This window comes from Lagenorhynchus albirostris, chromosome 21, assembly GCF_949774975.1.
Source record: "Lagenorhynchus albirostris chromosome 21, mLagAlb1.1, whole genome shotgun sequence".
Lineage (NCBI taxonomy): Eukaryota > Metazoa > Chordata > Mammalia > Artiodactyla > Delphinidae > Lagenorhynchus > Lagenorhynchus albirostris.
In genome coordinates this window covers 7,522,163-7,546,478 of record NC_083115.1, presented here as the reverse complement: position 1 = coordinate 7,546,478, position 24,316 = coordinate 7,522,163, and the positions used below count along the sequence as shown (strand labels likewise).

The window sequence follows — 24,316 nt, the reverse complement described above, 5'->3', positions numbered from 1 at the left end:
CAAATCAGAAAAGAAGAAGTAAAACTGTCACTGTTTGCAGATGACATGATACTATACATAGAGAATCCTAAAAATGCTACCAGAAAACTACTAGAGCTAATCAATGAATTTGGTAAAGTTGCAGGATACAAAATGAATGCATAGTTATCTCTTGCATTTCTATACACTAACAACAAAAGATCAGAAAGAGAAATTAAGGAAACAATCCCATTCACCATTGCAACAAAAAAATAAAATACCTAGGAATAAACCTACCTAAGGAGGTAAAAGACTGTACTCAGAAAACTATAAGACACTGATGAAAGAAATCAAACATGACACAAACAGATGGAGAGATATACCATGTTCCTGGATTGGAAGAATCAATATTGTGAAATGACTATACTCCCAAAAGCAATCTACAGATTTAATTCAATCCCTATCAAATTACCAGTGGCATTTTTTACAGAACTAGAACAAAAAATCTTAAAATTTGTATGGAGACACAAAAGACCCCGAAGAGCCAAAGCAGTCTTCAGGGAAATAAATGGAGCTGGAGGAATCAGACTCCCTGACTTCAGATTATACTACAAAGCTACAGTAATCAAGACAATATGGTACTGGCACAAAAACAGAAACATAGATCAATGGAACAGGAGAGAAAGCCCAGAGATAAACCCACGCACCTATGGTCAACTAATCTATGACAAAGGAGGCAAGGATATACAATGGAGAAAAGACAGTCTCTTCAGTAAGTGGTGCTGGGAAAACTGGATAGCTATATGTAAAAGAAAGAAATTAGAACACTCTCTAACACCATACACAAAAATAAAGTCAAAATGGATTGAAGACCTATATGTAAGACCAGACACTATAAAACTCTTAATAGGAAAACATAGGAAGAACACTCTTTGAAATAAATCACAGCAAGATCTTTTCGGACCCACCTCCTAGAGTAATGGAAATAAAAACAAAATTAACCAAATGGGACCTAATGAAACTTAAAATCTTTTGCACAGCCAAGGAAACTATAAACAGAACGAAAAGACAGCCCTCAGAATGGGAGAAAATATTTGCAAATGAATCAAAGGATTAATCTCCAAAATATATAAACAGCTCATGCAGCTCAATATTAAAAAAAACAAACAACCCAATCCAAAAATGGGCAGAAGACCTAAACAGACATTTCTCCAAAGAAGACATAGAGATGGCCGAGAAGCACATGAAAAGCTGCTCAACGTCACTAATTATTACAGAAATGCAAATCAAAACTACAATGAGGTATCACCTCACACCAGTTAGAATAGGCATCATCAGAAAATCTACAAACAACAAATACTGGAGAGGGTGTGGAGAAAAGGGAACCCTCTTGCACTGTTGGTGGGAATGTAAATTGATACAGCCACTATGGAGAACAGTATGGAGGTTCCTTAAAAAACTAAAAAGAGAATTACCATATGACACAGCAATCCCACTACTGGGCATATACTCAGTGAAAACCATAGTTCAAAAAGACACATGCACCCCAGCGTTCATTTCAGCACTATTTACAATAGTCAGGTCATGGAAGCAACCTAAATGCCCATCGACAGACGAATGGATAAAGATGTGGTACAAATATACAATGGAATATTACGCAGCCATAAAAAGGAACAAAATTGAGTTATTTGTAGTGAGGTGGATGGACCTAGAGACTGTCATACAGAGTGAAGTAAGTCAGAAAGAGAAAAACAAATACTGTATGCTAACACATATTTGTGGAATCCAGAAAAAATGGTACAGATGAACTGGCTTGCAAGGTATAAACAGAGACACAGATGTAGAGAACGTATGGACACCAAGGGTGTAAAGTGGGGGGATGAATTGGGAGACTGGTGTTGACATATATACACTAATATGTATAAAACAGATAATAAGAACTTGCTGTATAAAATAATATATAAAATAAAGGCAAAAAAAAAAAGAAAGGAATTGACTACTCTGCCCAAAATAACTGCTTATTACAGAACAATTTCTGTTCACTCAATAGTTACCTATGCTTCAAGGTCAACTCACATGCCTCCTCCATGAAGCTCTACTACTCTTAATTCTTGAAATACAATGCTAATATCACTCAGAGAGCGTTTTTCTGAACCACCCTGCTCTGTGTATTTTGGGTACTTGTCTTGATGCAGGGTGATGTAGTGAAGTGAGTCCTGGTAAAGGTATTAGGGTATCGGAATTCTAGTTTTAGCTCTGCCAGCAATTACCTGGGTAACTTCTACCAAAGTTTATACCCCTGTGGAGTCTATAAAAAATGTCAAAGACTGATTAGGAAATTGAGGCTGAGGGAAGTCCTGTAGCATCCAAGGCCACTGAGCTACGAAATGTGAACTTATACTCCAAAGCAAGACATTTCTGACTCTGAAAACCACACTTTTTCTGTTAGTCCATCCTAACCTCCAAAACTGGACGAATTTTGATGAGCGTTGTTCTATAATAGTCCAGGGAATAGAACTAAAACCAGTAAGTAGAATCTGTTTAATCTGATAACATGTACTTCGAAGTTCCAAGAGTAAGACATAACGTGCAGCGTTTCTCAAAAAGTATTTGACCACATGACTGCTCTCTCTTGGAACATCTTCTGAGATACCCTGTGGGAATACTGGGTTAAGGCATTGTGTTTCCAAAACATCCCCCCTTATGTAACTGTGTTAAATGGTTACAGAAAGACAAAACACATTATCATTCATTAATAAGATCTTTGTATGAACTAGTTTCCTCAATTAACAGATTTTTGAAGATGTAAGACACACCAAATCTGAAGGCTTAAAGTTCCATGAGCCTGGACCCTAGCCAAGAAGGGCTTCCATGGCTGTGGTGTCCACAGAAGGAGATGTGTAAAAGGTCAGAAAAACATCAGGGGAAGCTCACAGGGGCAGTTCAGGAAGGGCATGTGTTGACTTAAAGGACAGCCCAAGTCGACAAGTTCCTAATGCAAAGGATAGTTTCTTGACGTTTAAACAGTGCTAACTAGTCCCTTAACCCGACCTCAGATTTTGTGTTTTAATTTCCCTTTGCGTTAGTTTTCTTCTCGTGCATAACAAATTACCACAAATCTATCAGAAAAAAACACCACCCGCTTACTGTCCCACAGTTTTTGAGGGCAGAAGCCTAGGCATGGCCTAACTGGGTCCTCTGATCGGGATCTCACAAGGCTGGGGTCAAGGTGGTGGAGGGAGCAGGACATTCTCATCTGGAGCTCAGAGGTCTGTCCCCACATTTATTAGGGTTGTTGACAAATTCAGGTCCTTGTGGCTGTAGGACTGAAGTCCCCAATTTCTTGCTGACTGTTGGATAGGGCTCACGCTCAGCTCCTAGAGGACACCCTCAGTTCCTAGCTTCAGCCCCTCCCACCCCCAACCATAGGCAGTTCACAGAGTGGCTATTTGCTTTCTTTCAGGCCAGCAGGAGAGATACCTCCAGATAGGAGCTGCATCTTCTCTCTTTTAAGAGCCACTTGATTAGGTCAGGTCCACCCGGAAAAATCTCTCTTCGTCAGTGCATAGTCAACTGATTAGGGACTTGCAGAATCCCTTTTGCCTTGTATCCCATCATAATCACGGGAGTGATTCAGCTGCCTTTCAAGCCTTAAAATTCTGTTAGTCCATCTAAACTTTCAGCAGCTATTCTGATATGATGGATGGATGTGTGATTTCACATTGGATATGATGATCTAATTGTTATGATGTATAACTAATCCTCACTGGACAGCTCTTAAGTCAGAAGAGTGGGCAGACAGCAGGCAGAAGCTCTCCAGCCTGCAGCACTCCGCCGGCTAGTCCAGGTCTCGTCGCTGACTCGTGGCTACCTCCCATTTTACAAAAGCAATTTAATTCTGAAACAAAACCAAAATATTTCCTATAGAATCACACTTGAGGCCTGGGAGAAACACCAACTTGAAAATGATCAACATACAATCAGGTCCCCTTTGTAGCTTTCCTGACACGTGGCTTCCCAGCCAGCTCCTTTGATCAGCGCATTCTTCTCTGATCAGCTCTGACTCTCAGAAGGTCTCCTTACAGTGAACTGAAATCTGTCATCTGGAAGCTTCTTCCTACTGATTCTAGATTTTTTTTTTTTTTTTTTGAGAATTAAAAAAAATCTAATTCTGCTCTCACCTGACACCTCCTTGGATGTAGGAAGCTGAAGATTGTGACTTCCCTGAGTGGAAGAGGCTTCTGTAAAGCTCCAGTACACGGTTTCCTAGGCTACTAGAGACATTATTTACTGTTTTAGAAGAGAGGGGAACTTGTCAGTGTATTTTATAGACTGCATCACAACAGGCAAGCATTTTTTGCATGTGTGTTAACACAACTTCTCTTAAAAAAATAAAAGTGTTGACCAGTAAGGCTTCTACTTAGATCTGATCCTGCTTTCCTTATTTTGTTTATAGAATGAAAGAGAGACCATCACTTTCTTTGCACAAGAGGACAGCACTTTCCCTGCACAGACTGGCCCCAAAGCCTTCAAAATTCCCTACTCCATCAGACAGCGGATTTGTGCTACATTTGACACCCCCAATGCCAAAGGCAAAGACTGGCAGATGTTAGCACAGAAAAACAGCATCAACAGGTAATTGGGGGCAACTTCAAAAAGAGGATTTTACTAAAAGAGCTTGAAAACTAAAATGGGGCGGGTGTATCTACGTGGTTTCCAGACCCTGATATCTGTATGGATTTCTCTGGCTGTATTTCATGTGAAATCTGGACAAGGAAGTGGGAAAAGAACAAAAATATGACACAGTGTGTGGCCCTTCCTGCCACCCCACTCTGCCTTTGGGGATGTTACGGAAAAGTCCTACTCGAGTCCTGGTCCCATCTCCAGGTTTGCTAATTGGGCCACCATAATGGAGGTTTAGACTTGGTCATCTTGGTGCTGGTGAGGGATCCCAGAGTCTTGAGACAGTGATGGAGAAACAAAGAAGCAAGTTTCTCACACCTCCTCCCTCCCATCGGGTAACCTTAAGTGTTATTTAACCCCTAATAAGGATATGCTCAGCCTGAAGAAGTGGGTGCGTGAATATAAAAAAGGAAGTTTGAGATGATACCTCTCAGGTCTGAAGGCGGAGGGCATTAAACAAGCAAAAGCAAAGGTCTGCTGCTTAAACCGACACTATTCATTGCTGGGCTACTGTTGTGGTTGAGTTGAAAGGAGAATAGAGAGATTCATAGTGGGCGCTCGTACTTTGATGAGAAAAAGCAAGGGTGATGCTATTCAGAGCAGCACTGACGGGGAGGCCAGTTAGGGCTCAGCTTGAGGGATGACTGGTGGGGAAAAGGCATTGACAAATAGGATCTCCTCTCTCACTAACCCACCCCGCAAACCCCAGAATGAAAAGAGAACACGTTTTCCCAGCACCCTTTTCCTTCCCTTTCCTTTGGTACTTTTTATGTCTTTTGAGACAAAGCCTTAGTTTTCTCACTGTTTGGCTTACTCTGTCATTTCCATTTTTTTTGTTCTTTGTTTTCACAGACATCCTACCTGACTCTTTCTTCTCTGAAAGGAAGGTAGATGTCTGCCAAGAAAGGATAGAGGGCTGCTCCCTGTTTCAAAAGGGATCCGGAAGCCGAGAACGAAGGGCCCAACTAGAAAGCAGTCAGACTCAGAGAGGAAAATCAAGAGAGAAGGCATGGCTGTAAGAGAAAATGGAATTTACAGACAGGCAGGCCCAAAAAGAACACATTCTTGAAAAAGGCAGGTAGTGAAAATGAGAGAATACAAAAATGTCTGAGGGTATAGGGGAAAAAAAATTCAGTTGAATTTTTCCCAGCAGCTTTGATAAAGGATGAGATGTGTCATGTATAACCCATGCACACCATGACTATGTCAGGTTCGCTTTCTGATCAACCTGGGGACAAGAATGAAAAACTAAGCCAGAGGACAGAATTTGGTCTAAAGAAAGGAAAGTGAACATTGGGCAGGGGACTCAGAAGCTCTGTTCTGGTTCTACAGCTAATACCAGTCTGCCCAAACACATCACTTACCATCCCTATGTTACTTTTTCTACAGATGCAATTCATAGAATTCAAACTACATTAACTCTCTAATCCAGTCTGGCAATAAGAGTTTATGATTTTTAATTCACCACTTGCAAGAAAGTAATTGCCACAGAGTATCTACCTACTCATGGCTGCTGGCCTTCATTTGCTAAAGAAGCGTGTGCACGTTCCTGCCTTGTTCATTTTATTCTCCACTTCCAGTAAACATATGAGAACTACACAGGCTGCCTCCAAAGCCATCAGTTTCTGACCTTGCACAGTAGGGAAAACGCATTTCAAACTGGGAGACTAAGGTTAGCATCCTTTTGTGTCTGGGCTCTAATGAGCAGTAAATAGCTACACAGGAGCACGCTTGTCCCCTCCAATGTCGGGGGTCAAAAAAGGCAACCATTGGATGTGCCTGTTTGCTTTTGCTTGCTTTTGTTTCTCCCTAAGACCCCTCTCTCCAGGAAAGCCTAAACGTCCTTAGTATACAAAATTCAAACAACCTACTTTATGGCAAGTTTCTAACATGGTTCTAAGAAAATGTCCATTTTAAATAAATGTTAGTTAGTCCCTTTGAAATGTTCACAATTAACAGCAAGTTAGAATAGCATGAATGCACGGAATCTTTGTGTTTAAATAAGGTTTCATCTTTAACCCTTACTTAGTTACCATATTCACCTTCAGTGAATGGCATTTCCTTCCTCTTTACTCTCTAGCTTAACTCTCCAATAGGAAACTCATTATGGAGTGAGAACGATTCAAACTAGGGGTTAGCAGGCTTCTTTCTGTTAAAGAACTAGAGACGGTAAATAGTTTAGGCCATATATGATCTATTGCAACTACTCAGCAATTATTCAACTCTGCTTCTGCGGTGTGAGAGCAGCCCCAGGAAATATCTAAACAGGCGGGGCTGTGTCCCAATAAACATTATTTACAAAAGGAAGCAATGTATTTGGCCTACAGTACATAGTCTGCTGACCCCTCATCTAAACGAGTCTGCTCTCATTTAGTAAAACTTTCATAGGACCTATTGCTGCAGTTAGAGTTACACCTGCGGCTAAGCTAAGGCACAAGATAAGGCCCCTTTCTGCAAGCTGGTGTTGTTCCGGCAGAGATGGCCACGAAGATAGTCAGAGAAGCCAAAAGAGAAAGATGATGGAAAATCACCTCGCACCATGTCAGCTAATCCCCATTCTCATTTTGCAGAAATTGTCAAGTTCGTTAAACGTTTCCACTACTGTAGCAGAAATGTATCTTCTCCTACATGGGAAGAAACATACGGGACAGAGATGAAGGAGATTTTAAATTAAATTGTCACAACTTATTGTGTAATCCCAAATCACTGGGCTTGCTCTCTTAGGGCTACAAATAATATCGTACTTATTATACTACATAATCATCAGTCACTAATGTGATCATTAATGTGTGTTAAAACACAGAAATCTGACGTTGTCAATATGCCGGTATTATTGGGTAAGAAAGCTGTTGGATAGCTTGAGATTTCATCAACCCTGGGATTACGAGAGAAAGATGATCACAAAGCACAGAGTCGGTCTGCTATTAGGGAATTCACCTACCGTGATCTTGTGACAGCACCTTTACCTGACTCTCCCCTTCCCTTCAATTTCCAAAAGTGAAAAGCTAGTAAAGCAACAGCCCTCAAACCATGAAGGAAGCACTTTCAAAGGGAGTGGAAGGAAACATTCACTGTTATCGTGTTGCCAGTGGAAATGTTCTCCTTTCGGTAAATGCAAATGTCACTGATGATAATTTGCCTTTTTGCCTAACAAGTTTCTACTTAGATCTGAATAGGAGAGAAGATACATGAAATAGGAAGTTAAAGGCTTAGAATGTGAGACATGTCAGTGGGTGCACTTAAGGCAGCAACGCAGGTGGCTCTGCAACTTGCTTGGCATATCGATTATGATAAATAAGCCACACAGCCTAGCAAAGAATGTCATAGTTAACAGTTGCAATTACAGTTTCTGTGGGCAAACTGACGATTACTCAGAGTCCATGCTTGCTGCATTTTAGAGCTGAGATTGCACACTTATTCTACAGATCCAGCTGCAATAACTCTCCTCTTCAATGCTCTTGGTCACAGGTGATTGGTAGGTAGGTGGGACTAATAAAGAGTTGATCATGTAGGAGTAGATGGTGGGGAGCTTTGCTGAGAACTAAACAAATTAAATAATATCAGAAACTAACTGCTTCAGCTAGAAGTAATCTTCCATATCTAAACTTCCATAGCACTTTGTATTTTTATGATACTTTTTTATTTTTTAATTACAGTTAAACATACCTAGATAGTACTGTCTAGTTCGGGGAAATTCAAGAAATTTGTCTTGAATGAATGACATGAACTTTTTCTTTGGATAGTATACTTGACCTTAAAAACTTGCCTCCTGGGGCTTCCCTGGTGGCGCAGTGGTTGGGAGTCCGCCTGCCGATGCAGGGGACACGGGTTCGTGCCCCGGGCCGGGAGGATCCCACATGCCATGGAGCGGCTGGGCCCGTGAGCCATGGCCGCTGAGCCTGCACATCCGGAGCCTGTGCTCCGCAACGGGAGAGGCCACGACAGTGAGAGGCCCGCGTACCACAAAACAAATAAACAAACAAAAAACTTGCCTCCTAATAGAACTGAATTAAGTGTCAAAGGATTTTGCAAGTTGGTCTCAAAAGAGAGCAGGTTACATGGCTGACACTGTGGAGGGTTCCTATCCTTCGGCACCTGAAATTCTACTATTGAATCTTTCTTCTTTAAGGCCTCACGATTTTCATATTCCAGAAACCCTTGTGAAAACATAGCCAGCTTGACCAAGTTGCCGTGGGAACAGATGCTGGATAAAGTGCATGAGATACAAGAGGATGAGAAGGGAAGTGACCAAAATGGAAGAAAGGATTCCAAGATGGAAAGGAGCAGATGAACCACACCTTATTAACAGTTTCTCATAATAGTACGCTTGTTTTAAACTGTGTAAGCACTGCCAGAGAAACCTAGTTATTATTGGTCAGTTGGGTAAAACAGTTCAAATGTATTTTGGATGTTAACGTTTTTGGGTGATGCTAGAGAAATCATGAGCAAATGAAATTTCTCAAACTTCATGGCTCATCAGCAGTGCTGCAGTAACCTGTTTTTCCACCAAATCTTTTAACAGGGCCTCTAATGAGAAGCAGAATCTTCTCAGTTGAGGTCAAATCCTTTCATTCCCTCTGTCCACCCTCTTAATTGGATACACAGGAACAGTGAATGGCCAGAGGGCAGTGGGAAAGGACAGAGGAAGGTTGCAAGACAGTTTATTCATCTGTCTGGGTAACTCTTGAGAATTCACTAGAAGTGGAAGTCCCGGGGCCAGCTTTCTTTTGGGGTGAAGGAAGGAGGAGGAAAAAAGTGAGAGAAAGTGATTACAAAATATATACAGAATGCCTGCTTCACAGGCAGACCGCCAAGGGTGGTCACCCAGGGACCCGTGAGACTAGATATTTTCACTCTTATGTTTTGGGATTTGCTAGGATTACACCAAATGAAGCTGTCTGGGCTCTGCAGACTAGAGGCTAGAAAACACATCCTAACCTTTAAATAATAAAAATGGATGTGAGGCTGCCATTTCCAAAAATCAATATTCATGACTCTTCTAAGGAGAATTAATGCACAGGAAGATAGCATTCATCACACAGATCCTTGGAGGCAAAATATGATAAAGCTCAAATCAGATTTTCTGGTTCTGGCCCAATGGACTTGTGCAGAGTCTGGATTTGAAGAGCCCTCAGTGTGAAGCCAGAGGGACCCAACACAGCCAAGTGGTGGGTGTTCAGGCTTCATTCCACTTAAGTTAGGGACTCATGAAACTGCCTACTAATATGAATCCGAAGACAGCCTAGGGCCAATTTGGCCATGAACCAACTGTATATAGTTTATAAGTGGCAGGTGTTTCTCCTAAAGGCAATAAGGGAGAGAAGCTGTTTGTATCCCTCCAAGAGAACCAAAGTCACGCTCCCACTCTAAGCTGCAGGGGTGGTGACAAGGGGCAAGTTTGCATTGGTCTTTGAAGGACTAGGTTTCCCTCCTTTAAGCTAATGTAGTTTTCAGATAAGATGGACATGCCCAAGCCCCTTTATAGCCAAAATAATCCCCTTCACGGGTCTGTCTCAAAGAGACCTGGAAAAGCTGACAAAGTTACAATCCCCGGATGTGATGTTTTCGTAATTTGAGAAAATGAAATTATGGGAAGGATTTTGCCTAATTCATTAGAGAGTCCTTTGATAAAGTGCTTAACCATTTCTTTGCGATTATTTGCGAGGTTTTATTGAAACACACTGAGTATTTTGCAAAAGGAAAGATATCAATATTTCTCCCTTTCCCCCTTCAGGATTAGCACTCTGGTCTTTTCTCTTGGAACAAATAGTGGTCATTCTCCTTTACCCTCAGGATTCTTGAAACTGTCTCAACGTTATTGAAGAGGAACATTAAAGGAGACGTATTTTTCTATGCTATATCCCAATTCAAAGAAAAGTCGAGCTTTGATTTTGCAGTTTTCATTGCCTTTCATTGCCAAATACGAGAAACTGTCAGAGCCTTATCAGGAATGAACTGGAGAATTGAAAACGAGAGTCGACAACTGGTTTCATTCCTGTTTGGAAACCCACAGCGGGTTCTGAAGGCTCCAGGGCTAACATATATTTTCCAAAGAAGGAAGAATCCTTGCTGGTCCCTTTCAGGAGCCAGATAATGCAATAGGCAAAAGGAAGAACTATGAGGGGAATTTTACTGCCAAATTCATTGGTCCAAAAGAATTAATGTACCACCTTTGGGGCACGGCAGAGTGGAACTCAGCCTGTTTTCAACTGCCTGTATCTTTTCCTTTTGGGTTTCCCATACCAGCTTCCTTTCACTTGAAGGCACAGGGGGGCAATAGGCAGAGGTGACATAATGGCAAGCATCTTTTGCTCAATCTTTAGGAAATGAAACAGACTTGCTTTATCCTGAAAGCTGCTCTCTGCTGTTTGTTGAGTACCCAGTGAGGATGAAGTTTGGGGATGAAAGCTTGAGGAATGGACCAAATGCTTATGCTGTGGTCCAGTTACCGCTGTCCAGTATAAATGGCTTTTCTCTTCTATTTGCATTTAAAGAACCATAGGGAGGGTTGGTTTTGGTCACATAAGAGGCTTTCTTTAAATGAGACAATTACGATGATAGCGGGGATATTAATTTTTTTTTCATTATGACTATGTTTCAGTTCCCTATTTGGTACTATACAGTAGGACTATGCACCGTTCTTGTAATGATGTCTCCCAATTTATTATAGGCAGTTTAACTTAGTTTTCACTTTCTATGCTGCCAACCTACCAGGAAGATATTTTTCAAATATGCTTTTTTTTAAAAAAAAAAGTTGACTTAGATATAAATGGCAACAGCTTATAGAATAGAAACATACTTGCTGCCTGAATGTTACAGGTGCAAGTGCTCCCTTGTACTGGGAAGTGTTGGGTGACATCCTAAATTCTGCATGAAAGTATGGCATGTACCTGGGATGAGGCGGCGTCTTGTGCTAAGGATGTTAGGCCGCAGTGCAGATGTGGTCCCCTGCTAGGTTTTATTACAGAGGAAATTCATTCTCACCATTAGTTACAAAGAAGAGCTTACAGCTTTCAAATAGGCATGTCAGCCCCCTGGTAGCATGGCTCTGAGTAACTAAGATAAAAGCTTTGTTATCTGGAATTCAGAATGAAAGGGAGTCCCTTATAGGCCACACATAGTCAGACAGAACTAAGACCCTAAGCAGGCAGACTCCAGCTTTAAGCTCGCACGTGCCCTTGGTAGCTCTTCCCGCGTGCATGTCCCCAGGGCTCCGATAGAGTCTCAGACCTGTGCCCCGTCCCGTTACTGTTATCTAATCTTTTTGTTAACTGACTAAGGATTTAGATGTTACTATTCCCTAAGACATTTGTATTTGAATACTGCTTTCAAGTACTAAAGAAAGGGTGGTATCTTTCAATTCACACTGGACACCTAGACACCTTTCCTTTCCATAAAATGAGCCCTGTACTGCAACAGTATATAAAGACTTATATGGCAGCATTTTACCATGGTCCTCGATTCTCTCTTCCTCTTTGTACCCAAAAAAGAAAACAGATGGCACAATAACTATTTCCAGAAATTCTCGAAATAACCTAATTTTCGTTATTAGTTTAATGTGGTCATTCATTTGAAGATGTATTTTGAAAACTGAGATTCTGTATAAAAATTTGGTGGTTGACCCATATACACCATTATAAGTTGGCCTCTGTCTAGCTAGTGAAATTGCTAAAGATTCATGTTCCCAATTCTGCCCTGGCTTCCACATAAAGAATGGAATTTTAATTGGGCTGGGGGACAGCGCAGATAAGGAAGTCTCAGAAAGAAGAAATTAATCATAGTAATAAAACAACTCCTCAGGGGCTCAGGTGAATAGAAAGCATGTAGGCTCAACAAAACGAAATTAAACTTAATTAACTATTGCTACTCAATGAATTTACATGGATAAATCTATTCAGCGGTCTTAGCATGTGTTTTTTTAAGTTCATCTGGACTTTTTCAGTGAGCGTTCCAAAGAAAAAGATGGAGTCACTGAGTCTACAGGACTTAGGACAAATAAACCGAAGACACAGGATGATTCTAAAGTAAATTCTTTAAATTTAGAGAGTAAATAATCTTACGTACACAGTATGCAGCATCTTTATGAACCGCAAAAAAATAAATCTTATCTTTCAGAATTACCTCAGTCGATCAGAATTTGAAAAGGCTATGACAAAAGATTCAGTGCATAAAGAAGTAACAATATGAAGCGTCTAAGGCAAGCATAATAAACATTTACTTCTTTAAACATTTTCCAAAGAGAAAGGAAAAAATTGTTTTGTTTTGAGCCATCCACCGGAATTTCAAGATGACTGCTTTTGCCAAATGTTCTTTATTCATTTCAAAAAAAATAATAATAATCAAAGACTCAGGAAATCAACTATTGCTATGAATTCTACTTTCTAGTATTAACAATGTTCCCTGAATTGTGGATGCATTTACCTGCTGGTGTCCAAATGCACCAGCATTATTATGAAGAGAAATGGGTCACACAGATTGGGATCAAAATAATTTCAAAAGGGAGGTATGGAGAGAACCAAATGGATATAGGGTATGCCAATTTTCAAAAAAATCATAATGCATTTGCACACATGTAAGCAGTAAAATAACCCAACTGTGTTTGAGAAATAGCCTATAGCATTAGCACTTTAGTGTCTTTTGTCTATTAATTCTTCTGGTGTAGACAAGTAAGTGTAGTTTGATAGGATGTCTGTTTATCACAAAGCTGACTGAATCATTTTTAATAAGGCTGATATGCTCCTACGCGTATTTACTAACATTAAGTGGAATTTGAGATTTGTGTGTGTTGCCGAGTGTACTTGTATAAATTCAGAGCATCAATCTGGAACATGCTTTGGGGAGCACATTTCACTTGCTACAGTATGTTCAGAGAACCATGCCAAGGGAGAGTTCTATTTCTGCCTCTTTGATCATTTAGTTTCCTGTTGGCCTGGATGCCTAGTCTACAAATCGGGGCATTTGCAGGACTTCTCAGAACCAAGTGGCTGGCAAGAGTCATCCTCCAGCTCTTCTCTTCTTCTTCTAGGCAGGTGCACTTAAAACATCTTCACACTGCAACTGGATTCATGAATATTTTGAATAGCATGTTGGGACAAGGATTCATCACAACCTCCAAAACATAGTCTGTGTGCCTCTCCTCGAGTTTTGTTTTTGCATTTTCATGCCCAGATCTTCTTCTCATGTCCTGAAATGTCAAAGCTCCCCAAATGATACCAAGGATAAAGGTCTCAGAGTGCTTGGGGCAGGACACGTAGCTTGAGGACCCAGCAACGTTCACCCTCTAGGTGCTTATTTTCAGATGCAGCACAAAATGAAAGTTCAATCTCATCTTCTCTGAAATTGCTAGTATGTCTGGAAATCCAGTTTGGGTTATAAGACAACATGGAACGTGGTCAGCACCATGACCTAGGTGCTAAATCTGGCCCAACACCTGCTTTTCTATAGCCCCAGAGCTAGAACGGTTTCAGGAGGATAAACAAAACAAGAGTGATATATATGGTGTGACATGTGAAAAGTGTATGACATTCAAATTTCAGTGTCTCTAAATAAAGTTTTATTGGAACACAGACATGCACATTCACTTATGTATTGTCTATGGCCATTTCACACTACCATGGCAAAGTTGAGTAGCTGCTACAGAGACCAGGTGTGGCCCCTACGGTCAAAAATACTTGCTGTCTGGAACTTTAAAGAAATAGTCTGTCAACCCCTGGTATAGAACAAAGGGTAGCTTTGGGGTTAACAGGATCACAAGGATCTAGTCACTCCAACAGTCACTAGTCCATTGTGGTTCAGTAGGAAATACAAAATATAAACCTTCAATACTATGAGAAATCTGTGCTTCTTTTTGTTGTGCTTGCCAGCATTACTTTTCTTTTGAAATGACCATGGAGAGCATAAAGAATTATTTCCCCACTCCAGGAAACAATGTGTGTCCATGGCCTATTCTCATAAATTACATGGAAAGACATTATCGCACAGCCCACCCAGAATCCACTCACACAGCCTCTCAGTTTTTGCCTCTTTCTCAGCTATTTCTCCCGTTTGTATTCTGCCTGCACATTGGTTGGGGCGTACCAATCTATTTACAGACCAGGAGATACAGCAACTTCCCCCCAAAACAGCTCCCTACAGCTAAAAGGAAGTGGCAGTATTCAAAACAACGTTTTGAATACAAGGAACGAGGATCCCTTCAACTGCAGAAGCAACATTTGCTTTGCCATTTCTATTAGTGGAAAAATAAATAACTATATTTGATTCGAAGGTCAGCTATGGAGAGGGCGGCGAAGGGGAGAAGGAAGGAAAGATAAAAGGAAAAGAAACTGGAGAGAATAGTTTTAAGCTGGCCTTCTCCCTCTCTCAATTAAAGATTCAGACGCAGTGGAAAGCATGTATCATACCCTGATATTTGTGCTATCTGGCAACCAACTAGCTTTAAGTAGTGTCGTAAGACCTTTGAATACAATAGCACTTTATTCACTCAGAATTACTGTGTGTGTATGTTGCTTGTGAATGATAACGTGCCCTTAAGAGCTTGTCTTCTCTTCCACTTGCTCTTGGCTACATGAGTCTGCTTTGTGATTATATGCCGAGTCTGGTGATAGAAAGTTGTACCATCCTCAAAATAGGCAATTCTTGGTTGACTCTGGAAAATCTTTTCAACTCATCAGAATTTTACCAGAGGTGACATTTCTATCCCTGCTGCAAAAGTACCTGTGAAAAGCTGTGACCTTTTAATCCTCTGTGTTGTCTCAGTCTTCATCAGAGCAAAGTTATTGTCCAAAGGGTTATCATTTGTTTTCACTGAAGAGCCCATATCATCTGAAACAAGCTCCTAGCAATCAACTACTCAGCTGACGGATATGGAATAAATACCTGTCATAGTATTATAAGTGCTGTTGTAGAATCAGAAAATGATTAGCTATGACCCTTCTCTTTCAGGTGTCTGCAGTCACACTGAGAAGGCAGAGGTCACACACATGGAATATATAAGCATTTTACTCACACGAAAATTTAAGCAGAAGCGTAAAAAGAGTTGAGAAAAGAAATAAATTACTTTGAGAGGACATGAGAATTATCTACAATCCAGGCATTGTAGGAGTATAGGATCTTGATAAACAGAGGGGAAAGAGGGAAAGTGGGCATTTCCTAGTGAACAGAATACACTAGATGAAAGCAAGAACAAAGTATTACCTAAGTCAGTGTTAATGGCTCAAAGGAGAAAAGAATATTGAGGGAAAAAGTATATATATTACCAGAGCTAGTTTGATGCCAGACCAAGGCAGGCACTGAAAACAAGTGGGGTAGATATGATGATTTATGAAATAGAATGCAAGGTATATTAGAGAGTCTGGAGAAATAAAGAGCCATAAGGCTTCTGCTAGAATTTAGTCGTAAAATGATAGAGCATAAATTAAATACAAATAGTATGAATGGAGAGGAAGAGTGAAGCTGATGAGTTTGTCAAAAAGAAACAAAGAGAAGACTCAGAAATAAATGTCCTAGTGTGAGAGATTAGAAGGATGGTTGTAATTACTGGGACATTTGTTATAGTTAGAATGGAGGCCAATGGATTCCTGATGCCCCGAGTCTGAGGAAGTGGAAAGCTATATCTAACTGGAGCAGTCCCAAGGTCGTTCAGAGATCTGTGACTAGCTCATTATTAACCTATAAAACAGGAGATGCCGACTTAGACACTGTCCACTTGGAGCTGATAAGTACTCCATTTTGTATACGAACCCAAGAAGACACAGATAAAATTTTCACAGCCCTTAGGATTACCATGAGAGACATAAAGAGGGGTCAGATATTTTGGAAAAAAAAAGGAATGAGTTATATCATCACATAAGCTAATGAAGTAGAGCTTTTCAAGAGGGTGTTCAAGAGAGAAACACACGTACATGTATACACACACAACTCAAGGAAAGTGAGGACTAAAAAAGACACGGAGGATTAAGAAGGTCATTGGTAACCCTCCAAAGTACAGTTTCAGTTTAGCGTTGGGATACAAACTGGACTGTCCCCAGACCTGCGTTCGTGGAGCTCTTTATTCCTATTTTAATAGTATCTGTTCCAATTCATTTTTAATTCCCTTATAGTGATTTGTATTTGTTCCTTTATTTCTATTTTTGTCATTTCGTTTATTTAACTCTCTGTCCAGGAATTTATCTTATTTTGCTACACAAAGTAGCCCGTCTGCTGTCATTCTGAACCTGTGGGAAGCTCGTCATCAGCACGATGGTGACCTTGACTCCCTGGCCTGTGCCCTTGAAGAGATTGGGAGGACACACACGAAACTCTCGAACATTAAGGAATCCCAGCTGGATGAAGCCGACTTCAGCTACAGCAGGCAAAATGGACTCTAGTCCACTTCCTCTCATGAGAGAGTGATGGCCAACTTCGGGACATTTGCTTTACAGGGGGAAGAAAGAGGCGGTTTCTGCCCAGTGGCATTTGGGGAATTCAGCCTTCATTTACAATCAGTGAGCATCCCTGATTGAAGAAATTGCATTTTATATAGGTAAAATATGTTCATAGGGAAAAGTACAAGCTCTCTTAAATATGTGTGTCTCCTCTGAAGCCACACTCAGGTTCACAGTTGAGGAACTTCTCAGATTTGGAGTGGCAAGGATAAAAGCGAGGGCGTATCTAGATAAAAGTAACTGTGGGAAAAGATGAGCTACAGCAAAGCTGGGAAGGCAGAGCTTCAATAAGTGCATGTTTTGCAACAGATTTTTAATGATGTGCCCCAAAGTACCAGCTGATTCTGGCAGCAGATTGTCTGAGTTTTCTACCAACTGGCATCCGGGATGCCAGCAATCATTGTCAACTGGCTTTTAGAAGTGAAACACGGTTGCCAACCCATCTGTAGGACTTCAACAACGTCAAGGAGGGCATTTAGAATTTCGAATCCGAGTACACCACACCAGCACCAATTCCCTATCTATCCTAGCCACTTAATGGAAACAAGATCAAGAGGTAGAGAGATCACAAGCTAGCTCTAGCAGCGTACCTACCCCTCCTTCATTTTCTCCAAGGACCAAATCTATCCACATTCTTTCTTCCCCTTCCTTATGAATTACACTAGGGGGAAAGTTTCAAGGAGCATAGACTTTTCAATATGGAAATTTCTTATTTTCTAACTCAAAGCAGGACCATCTCTATTCCCAGCTAAGCCACTCAAATTGCAAAAGCTATCAGAACACAGCTTATCATACAGATTTAGAGACAAGGGAGGTCAAATCAGGTCCAAGGAAACATGAACTGCAGATGCCTTAGGCCTCAAATAAGCTGTTATTCTAGGATGCAGATGTTGATTTAGTTCCCCAGTGCAGTTGTTACGAAGGGATTAGGGGGTTTACTGTCCTTCACAATCCAGTTCTTGAATTTTCTAGCCTTTTGGTACTATGTTATCACAGAATCTCTCCATGGGGCTATAGGTCATCCTCCTTTTGCCTCTTGGGAAATTAGCAGATGGTCTTTGCTCTAAATGATATCCGAGTACATAGACCTGAGGGATACCTCTACCACAATGTCTGAGAAACCAAATGCATTGTTCAAGGAGTCTTCAAGCTCTGATAATTCAACCTCACCAAGCATGCTTTCTTTCCAGGACCATTAATATATTGTTTTACATTTTAAATGAGAGGCAGTGATACTGTGGAGAATTGAAATCCGCAGATAATACATACCCCCCATCTTAACACTTCACTCCATCTTTTATCCTATTTAATCATTTTTGACAAGATGTCCTGGTAGACTACAGATGAACAGATTTACTCCTGAATATCTTCTGGTGGATGTTTTAATTAGCTGTCCAGAATCAGGACAACCAAAGTCAAGGACCTCGATTAACCACAAGGTTGAGCAGCTACTTAGAGGTTGGCCCCATTAGAATAAATACAGTCAGGGAATGGGGGAGGTAGGGAGTACTTGGCAGTAGGGATGTGATCCACTTTTGAAACAATGTTTTTGTAGATCCCATGTTTAAAAAAATGTTGTGAATCTCCACCTAAGTGAAAAAGACTTAAAATAGGTTGACTTTATGATATCCTGGGTAAGGCATTGAAGAAGTAACTCTTGAATGTGTTGGCCATTCTCTCTAATGAATGTGTGGTATAGAAGGTCCCCTGTAATCGATGGAAGGCTTTGCTGCATGAAATTCAAAAAGCATCTTGCTTTTCTCAGGAACCAAAGGCATATTATACAGAACAAACAAGTCCTCTTAGAACTGTTGAGCATATTTTCAAAATACCATAACTAGATCAGGAAAATACCCTTTTTGCTAGTATACTCAACTTGTTTATTCCTTCTAGGGAGCAAAAGACAGAAAGCATCAAAGTGTTAATCATCTAACATAATGATGGGATATAATTTCTGAGATAGAAGTGGAAGTAGATGGTCATCCACCCAAAATAAACCAGAGGGTTGATTGGCATGGGTGGTATGCAGAAAGAATCTGCATTAAACTGTTATAATGAATAGGAACTTATAGAAAGTACAGTGTAGAGCATATGTTGTTGTCCATCTTGGAGGATTTTTGTTTTAAACATCCTATCCTTTTTTCCTCTTCCCTTCTAATTGGCCTTATAATTGTTTTTATCTATTCTGTGAATCCACACAGATCTTTTTTAGATTTTTGATATATTTTTAATATTTTAAAACAGATGAAAAATGTTAAAGTTTCCCCTAGATTCTATCTAGATTATTTTAAGATAAGAATTTATTATCAATCCCTGACTGTCTAGAATTTCCTCCCATGTGTTTATTCTTTTCTTTTTTTTTGGCCTGGGTTTTATAAATAAATGCACTTGATCACCATATCACTTTGAGTGATAAAGGAAGCATAGGAACATGATTCATCTCGGATTTCAGCCCAAGGTTCAAATCCATCTTTCAGTCCATTGTTTCCTCTTTACATTTCTCCTACTTATTTCTGCTAGGACCATACGTAGGATTTCTGTAGGTTTTCTACAGTTGGAGATTCTATGGCCATTGCATGTCAGGATTATGCAGTATTTTACAAAAGGATTCCAAAGAGAACCCATGTTTTTGAGATTTACAGACCAAGGTGTGTGTGTGTGTGTGTGTGTGTGTGTGTGTGTGTGCACGCGCGCGCGGGTGGAGGGCAGGGAGCATGAAACTGCAGATCAGATAGACTTAGCTGGCACTTGAACTTGCGGTTACTCACTGTAACCTAAACCCTGGTTCAATTTTAATATTTTCATATCACAACACAAATGCCTCTCTTGAAAGAGATTTATTTACTCACTCATCAGCCCAAGCGCTTACTTTCGAAGTCTTATTGTCTTAGTGCAAAATGAAAAAAGAAATTAAAGGTGGTCTTTCATACTTGGTAGGTTACTTCAAATTTTTACAGAATAGCCCACTTAATGCCAAATCTTTCAATCCTCAGAAGCATTTAAGTCTAATAGTCCTGCTTTAAACATGACTTAAAAGGATGCCACCAAAATGTTGCATTTCCCAGCTTAACCAGACTGCAGTCTCTAAAGTTAATTTATAGTTTTTACGGCGTCGCTTGTGCAGTCCTCCTAGTTTACATTAAAAATCCTTTAAGCCAAAAGGAAGCTCACTCTATGGATTTAAAGGCAAACTTCCCTTACCGGTGCAGGAAGTCTCATAAAATTCAGATGTACTGCCACAAAAATTTTAAGGGTCTTTTTGTAAGAGATGAATAGGAATTGACACAGTTCTCCTTAAGGAGGGGAACTTCTCTCTTTTTTTTTTGTTATTTTTATCTTCAGCTGCAGGTGTTCTCCTTTGCCACACCCCTTGTCATTTTCCTTTCAGTTGACTTTGAGAGAGGATATGAAATCCAATCACTAAAACAGGGTTCTCTTTGGATTGAAAGTTCTGGATTTATTGCAGCTGTTTCCCTTGATAGAAATTCTCAACATCTGGATTGATAAGCAAAGGCAGAATATTAAAAAGATCGTTGGTTGAAGATGGTATTCTCCACTTGCCAAACGTCTGGCCAATCTACCTGTGAATTTCAAAACATTACAGAATCTTTTGATGTGCTTTTGGTTTTCCTTCTTGGCCATTTTCTCTTCAATTTCTTAGTCCCTCTGCAAAGGTGTTGAGTCAGATGTGTTGAAGGTGAAGTTCTCTCGAGGGTCTTTGTTCCAGAGCCCTGAAGGTCACAGGAACCGTGAAGGAGCTGAGAAACGTGCTTTTCCAGCCCATTGTGTGGCTCATTTTCATTGTTTCCTCATGAAACACTGCAGAGTTCTGAATCCTTGGTAACTCCCATTGACTGGACTAGGCGTGACATCTACAGCAAATGGGAGAACAAAATATACTGTCCTACAGATAGTGACACATTTTATTATCCCTCTGGTGTTAGTTACCATAGCACTGTATTTGCAAAATCGCTGCTTTAGCCAAACGCTGAATGGCCACCGTTTCCGCCGTTTCCACTGTTTCGTCTGCATAGAATTTTCCTGAACTACAAGCAAAAGTGTATTTCGTCAAATGTCACAAAGTGAAAATGTTACTAATCTTAGATGTGTTGCATATTTTGTGTTTTTACTTTCCAAACTCTTTCAAAAGCTGCAGTTATAAAGCTGTTTGGCTGTGTTGACAGCATGTGGTGTTTTTTGCAAAAGTAATTCTAGGAGAGCCAGTGTCTACCATGGACTTTCCACATCCCCAGCTCCGGTCTCATGAACAAAATCGAGATGACAATTTGTATGCTGTGATTTTTTCCAAAAGAGAAAAGGGGATGGAAATCAGACCTGGCCGTTAGTCACTAGTGTGTAGTACTGTGATCTGAAGTAGGAAATTTAACTCACATAGAATAATTGTGGTTTTTGAAGCAGCTACTTTGATTTTTCCTTCTTCTGTGAAGATCATGGATTTGGAATGTCTTCACGAGGTGGATTTAAGACAGTAACACTAAGCTCTAAGTCTTAGAACCCACCCTCCATCTGAACCCAAAGATGAAAAAGGCAGTAAGCTTCAATGTTTAAGCCTAAGCTTAAAAATGTCCTCCCCCATCCCTATTATTGAGTTCAGCAAGGGGTACTTTTTTCTCCCCCAAAAAAAGTTGAATTAGAAAATACATAACTAAATTTGGTAATGTAGTTCTTTGCATGAATGGAAATGTGTGATAAATAATTTTACAAAAGGCATGATTACAGTGAAAATGTCCTTTTGCTTCAAACTGTGCTCACCCCAAAAGTATTTCCCTATCTCAAGCATTACTTACATCCAAAATGGACAAATTATACAATTCCATTAAAATTGGATATATAGGATAGAAACTTGACTGATTCTATTGAATCATGATATTTGAGGGGAGTTTGTAAGCAGAATATCATGCCTGCTGTCCCATTACTGGAACAGATATTGCAATCAGAAATAGATCTAATAATTCTAATATCCCTCCATTAGCAGCTCTGATGATACTGAAGGGAGATTCACCCCTTCCCAGGAGGCTTCCATTTAAGCCTTAACAGAGGGTGACTAAAATATTTCAATCAGAAACACCTTCCAAGGTCCGCCCTAGATGATGCTGGCCACTCCCATTCAAAACTTCTCTATAAGAAGGTGGGAAACACTCCATCTGTGGGAATTAATTTACCAGTAAGGAAAACAGTTTTCTCCCTTTCTAAATTGGAATAAAGACTGACTTAACATTTCCCATTCTTCAGAATTGTATCTAATTGGTGCATGCAATCCAGTAAGTCTCGACCTAGAAATATTGCAAATATAAGCAGTTAGAGGAAAACTGGCTGATTCTCCTGACCCAAACTCAAAAAAAAAAAAAATATATATATATATATATATGAGTAATGGTTTACCTCCATTTCTGTATGGAAGAATTTTAAAAACAGACTTCATTTTGTTCTTTTTATTTTGGGAAAGTGTGTGTGTGTGTGTGTGTGTGTGTGTGTGTGTGTGTGTGTGTGTGTGTGTGTGTGTGTGTGTGTGTGTGTGTGTGTGTGTGTGTGTGTGTGTGTGTGTCTCGGGGATGGGGAGGGTAGCTCTTTCAAGTGACTCATATCTCAAACCCATTCCACTCTCAACTTTCATTTGATGTGTTCAAAGCCGAAAAAAAAAAAAAGCAGAACTGAATACTTAATTTGACATGAAGCTGAAGGAGTGAACAAGCCAGAGGAGAGAGTTTGAATAAAGCATGGCCTTGGCTTCATACCACACTTTTTGTGCCTTGTATTATCAATGTAAATTCTGAATGTTGTACAGTAAATACTTGGATGGACTTCTTAGAAAAGGCTGCACTGGCTTCTTTTTCAGCACATGTACATATCTATAAATATATATACATATATATTTGGTAATGCCAAACAGCTGTGTTATATTGTATTGAACAAAAATGGACGGTTTGGATGTTTTATGTAGAGTTTGCAAAAAAAATGGATGATGACAGACTTTTCGAGATAAATGTACAGACATAAATTACTGCATATCAGTTATTTATGAATAAAGAGTCTTTTATTGACATTTTAGGATACTCCACGAGTGGAACTTTGAACTGCCAATGAGGATCCCCTCTACACACCTCCTGCCACAGTCAGCCAGGGGCTGGAATGCCCTTCACATCAAGGTCAATTTCCTAATACCTGCTATATATTGAACCTAATTTCTCCTTCTGTCCTCAAGAAGGAGTTTAAAATGAGGCAAATGGAAGCAAAGATGAGATGATTTTTTTTTGAGATGATCTTCTAAATATTCCTACTCCACTCCAATGCACACACATACCACTGTCCTTGGGATATAGTTTAATATACTCTGAGATACCCGCTGTACCATAACTGGGATACCGTTCATCTTTTTCCTCAAAATGCCTGCATCATTTTTACAGACACTCTAGAAAGTGTTCTGCCTCTCCATGGGAAAAGGTTAAGAAAACAAGTACAGTGCTGCACATTTCAAATACATCTTCACAGACTGAATCTGTTTTGAATGGTTTTTAAAATGCCAGAAGTTCCCAAGAATTCAATCATAACTACTTACAACTCGTTGGAGCCATTTTAAACAGTATGATTTACTAGAAGATGGTTTCTCATCTGCTTCAACTAGTTGGTTATCAATGAAAAGGGCAAAAGTTGGCTTAAACCAAGTGTTTTCCAAATTTGGTTTTGTAAACCATTTTCACAGAAAGGTAACAGTTTTTTTCCCCAAGGTGGAAATCTACAGAATAAAATATCATTCTCTACTCTAGATTTCTGAACACCTTTATGTGTATGATCGATCTACTGGATATGATGGAGCTCTAAGAGGGGAGGAGTACAGGCAACATTTCCTCAGCTTTTGGGGGATCATCTGATGGGACTTAGCAGGAATGGGTATGAATATTCACAGAGTGGCTGTGAGTGGTTTCAACTGTTCTTTCTGACCATTTTAAGGTAGGCAGCGCTTTCAAGCTGATGAAAATGTATTTAAGTTACTGATAGAATGTTAAGTGATTCTAATTAACTTAACCTAGGTAAATTAGTATGATGAGGCAGAACCACACCAAAAATTTCAGAATTACTTATATCATTAGAGCAAATAAATCCAATCTGAGTTGGTCAGAACAAGTTTTAACTAGATGGAGGCTGTGGGCTGGCATACAGATCCGGATATAACTAGCTCGTCCTGATGAAAACTTAACAGATCAGCTTCAACCTGTAATAAACTGTTCAAAATA

General features: G+C 40.0%; 1 protein-coding gene across 2 annotated transcripts in view; it reads left to right on the top strand.

Moving 5' to 3' along the window:
- Nucleotides 1–17,006, top strand: part of UNC5D (unc-5 netrin receptor D) — a 603,667-nt gene extending 586,661 nt beyond the window's left edge. For both annotated transcript variants that reach the window (XM_060136404.1, XM_060136403.1), the window contains 2 exons: nucleotides 4,415–4,593; nucleotides 16,802–17,006. In XM_060136404.1, coding sequence (XP_059992387.1) covers nucleotides 4,415–4,593; nucleotides 16,802–17,006 — 384 coding nt within the window. The remainder of the gene's footprint in view (nucleotides 1–4,414; nucleotides 4,594–16,801) is intronic.
- The last annotated feature ends 7,310 nt before the right edge of the window (nucleotides 17,007–24,316 follow it).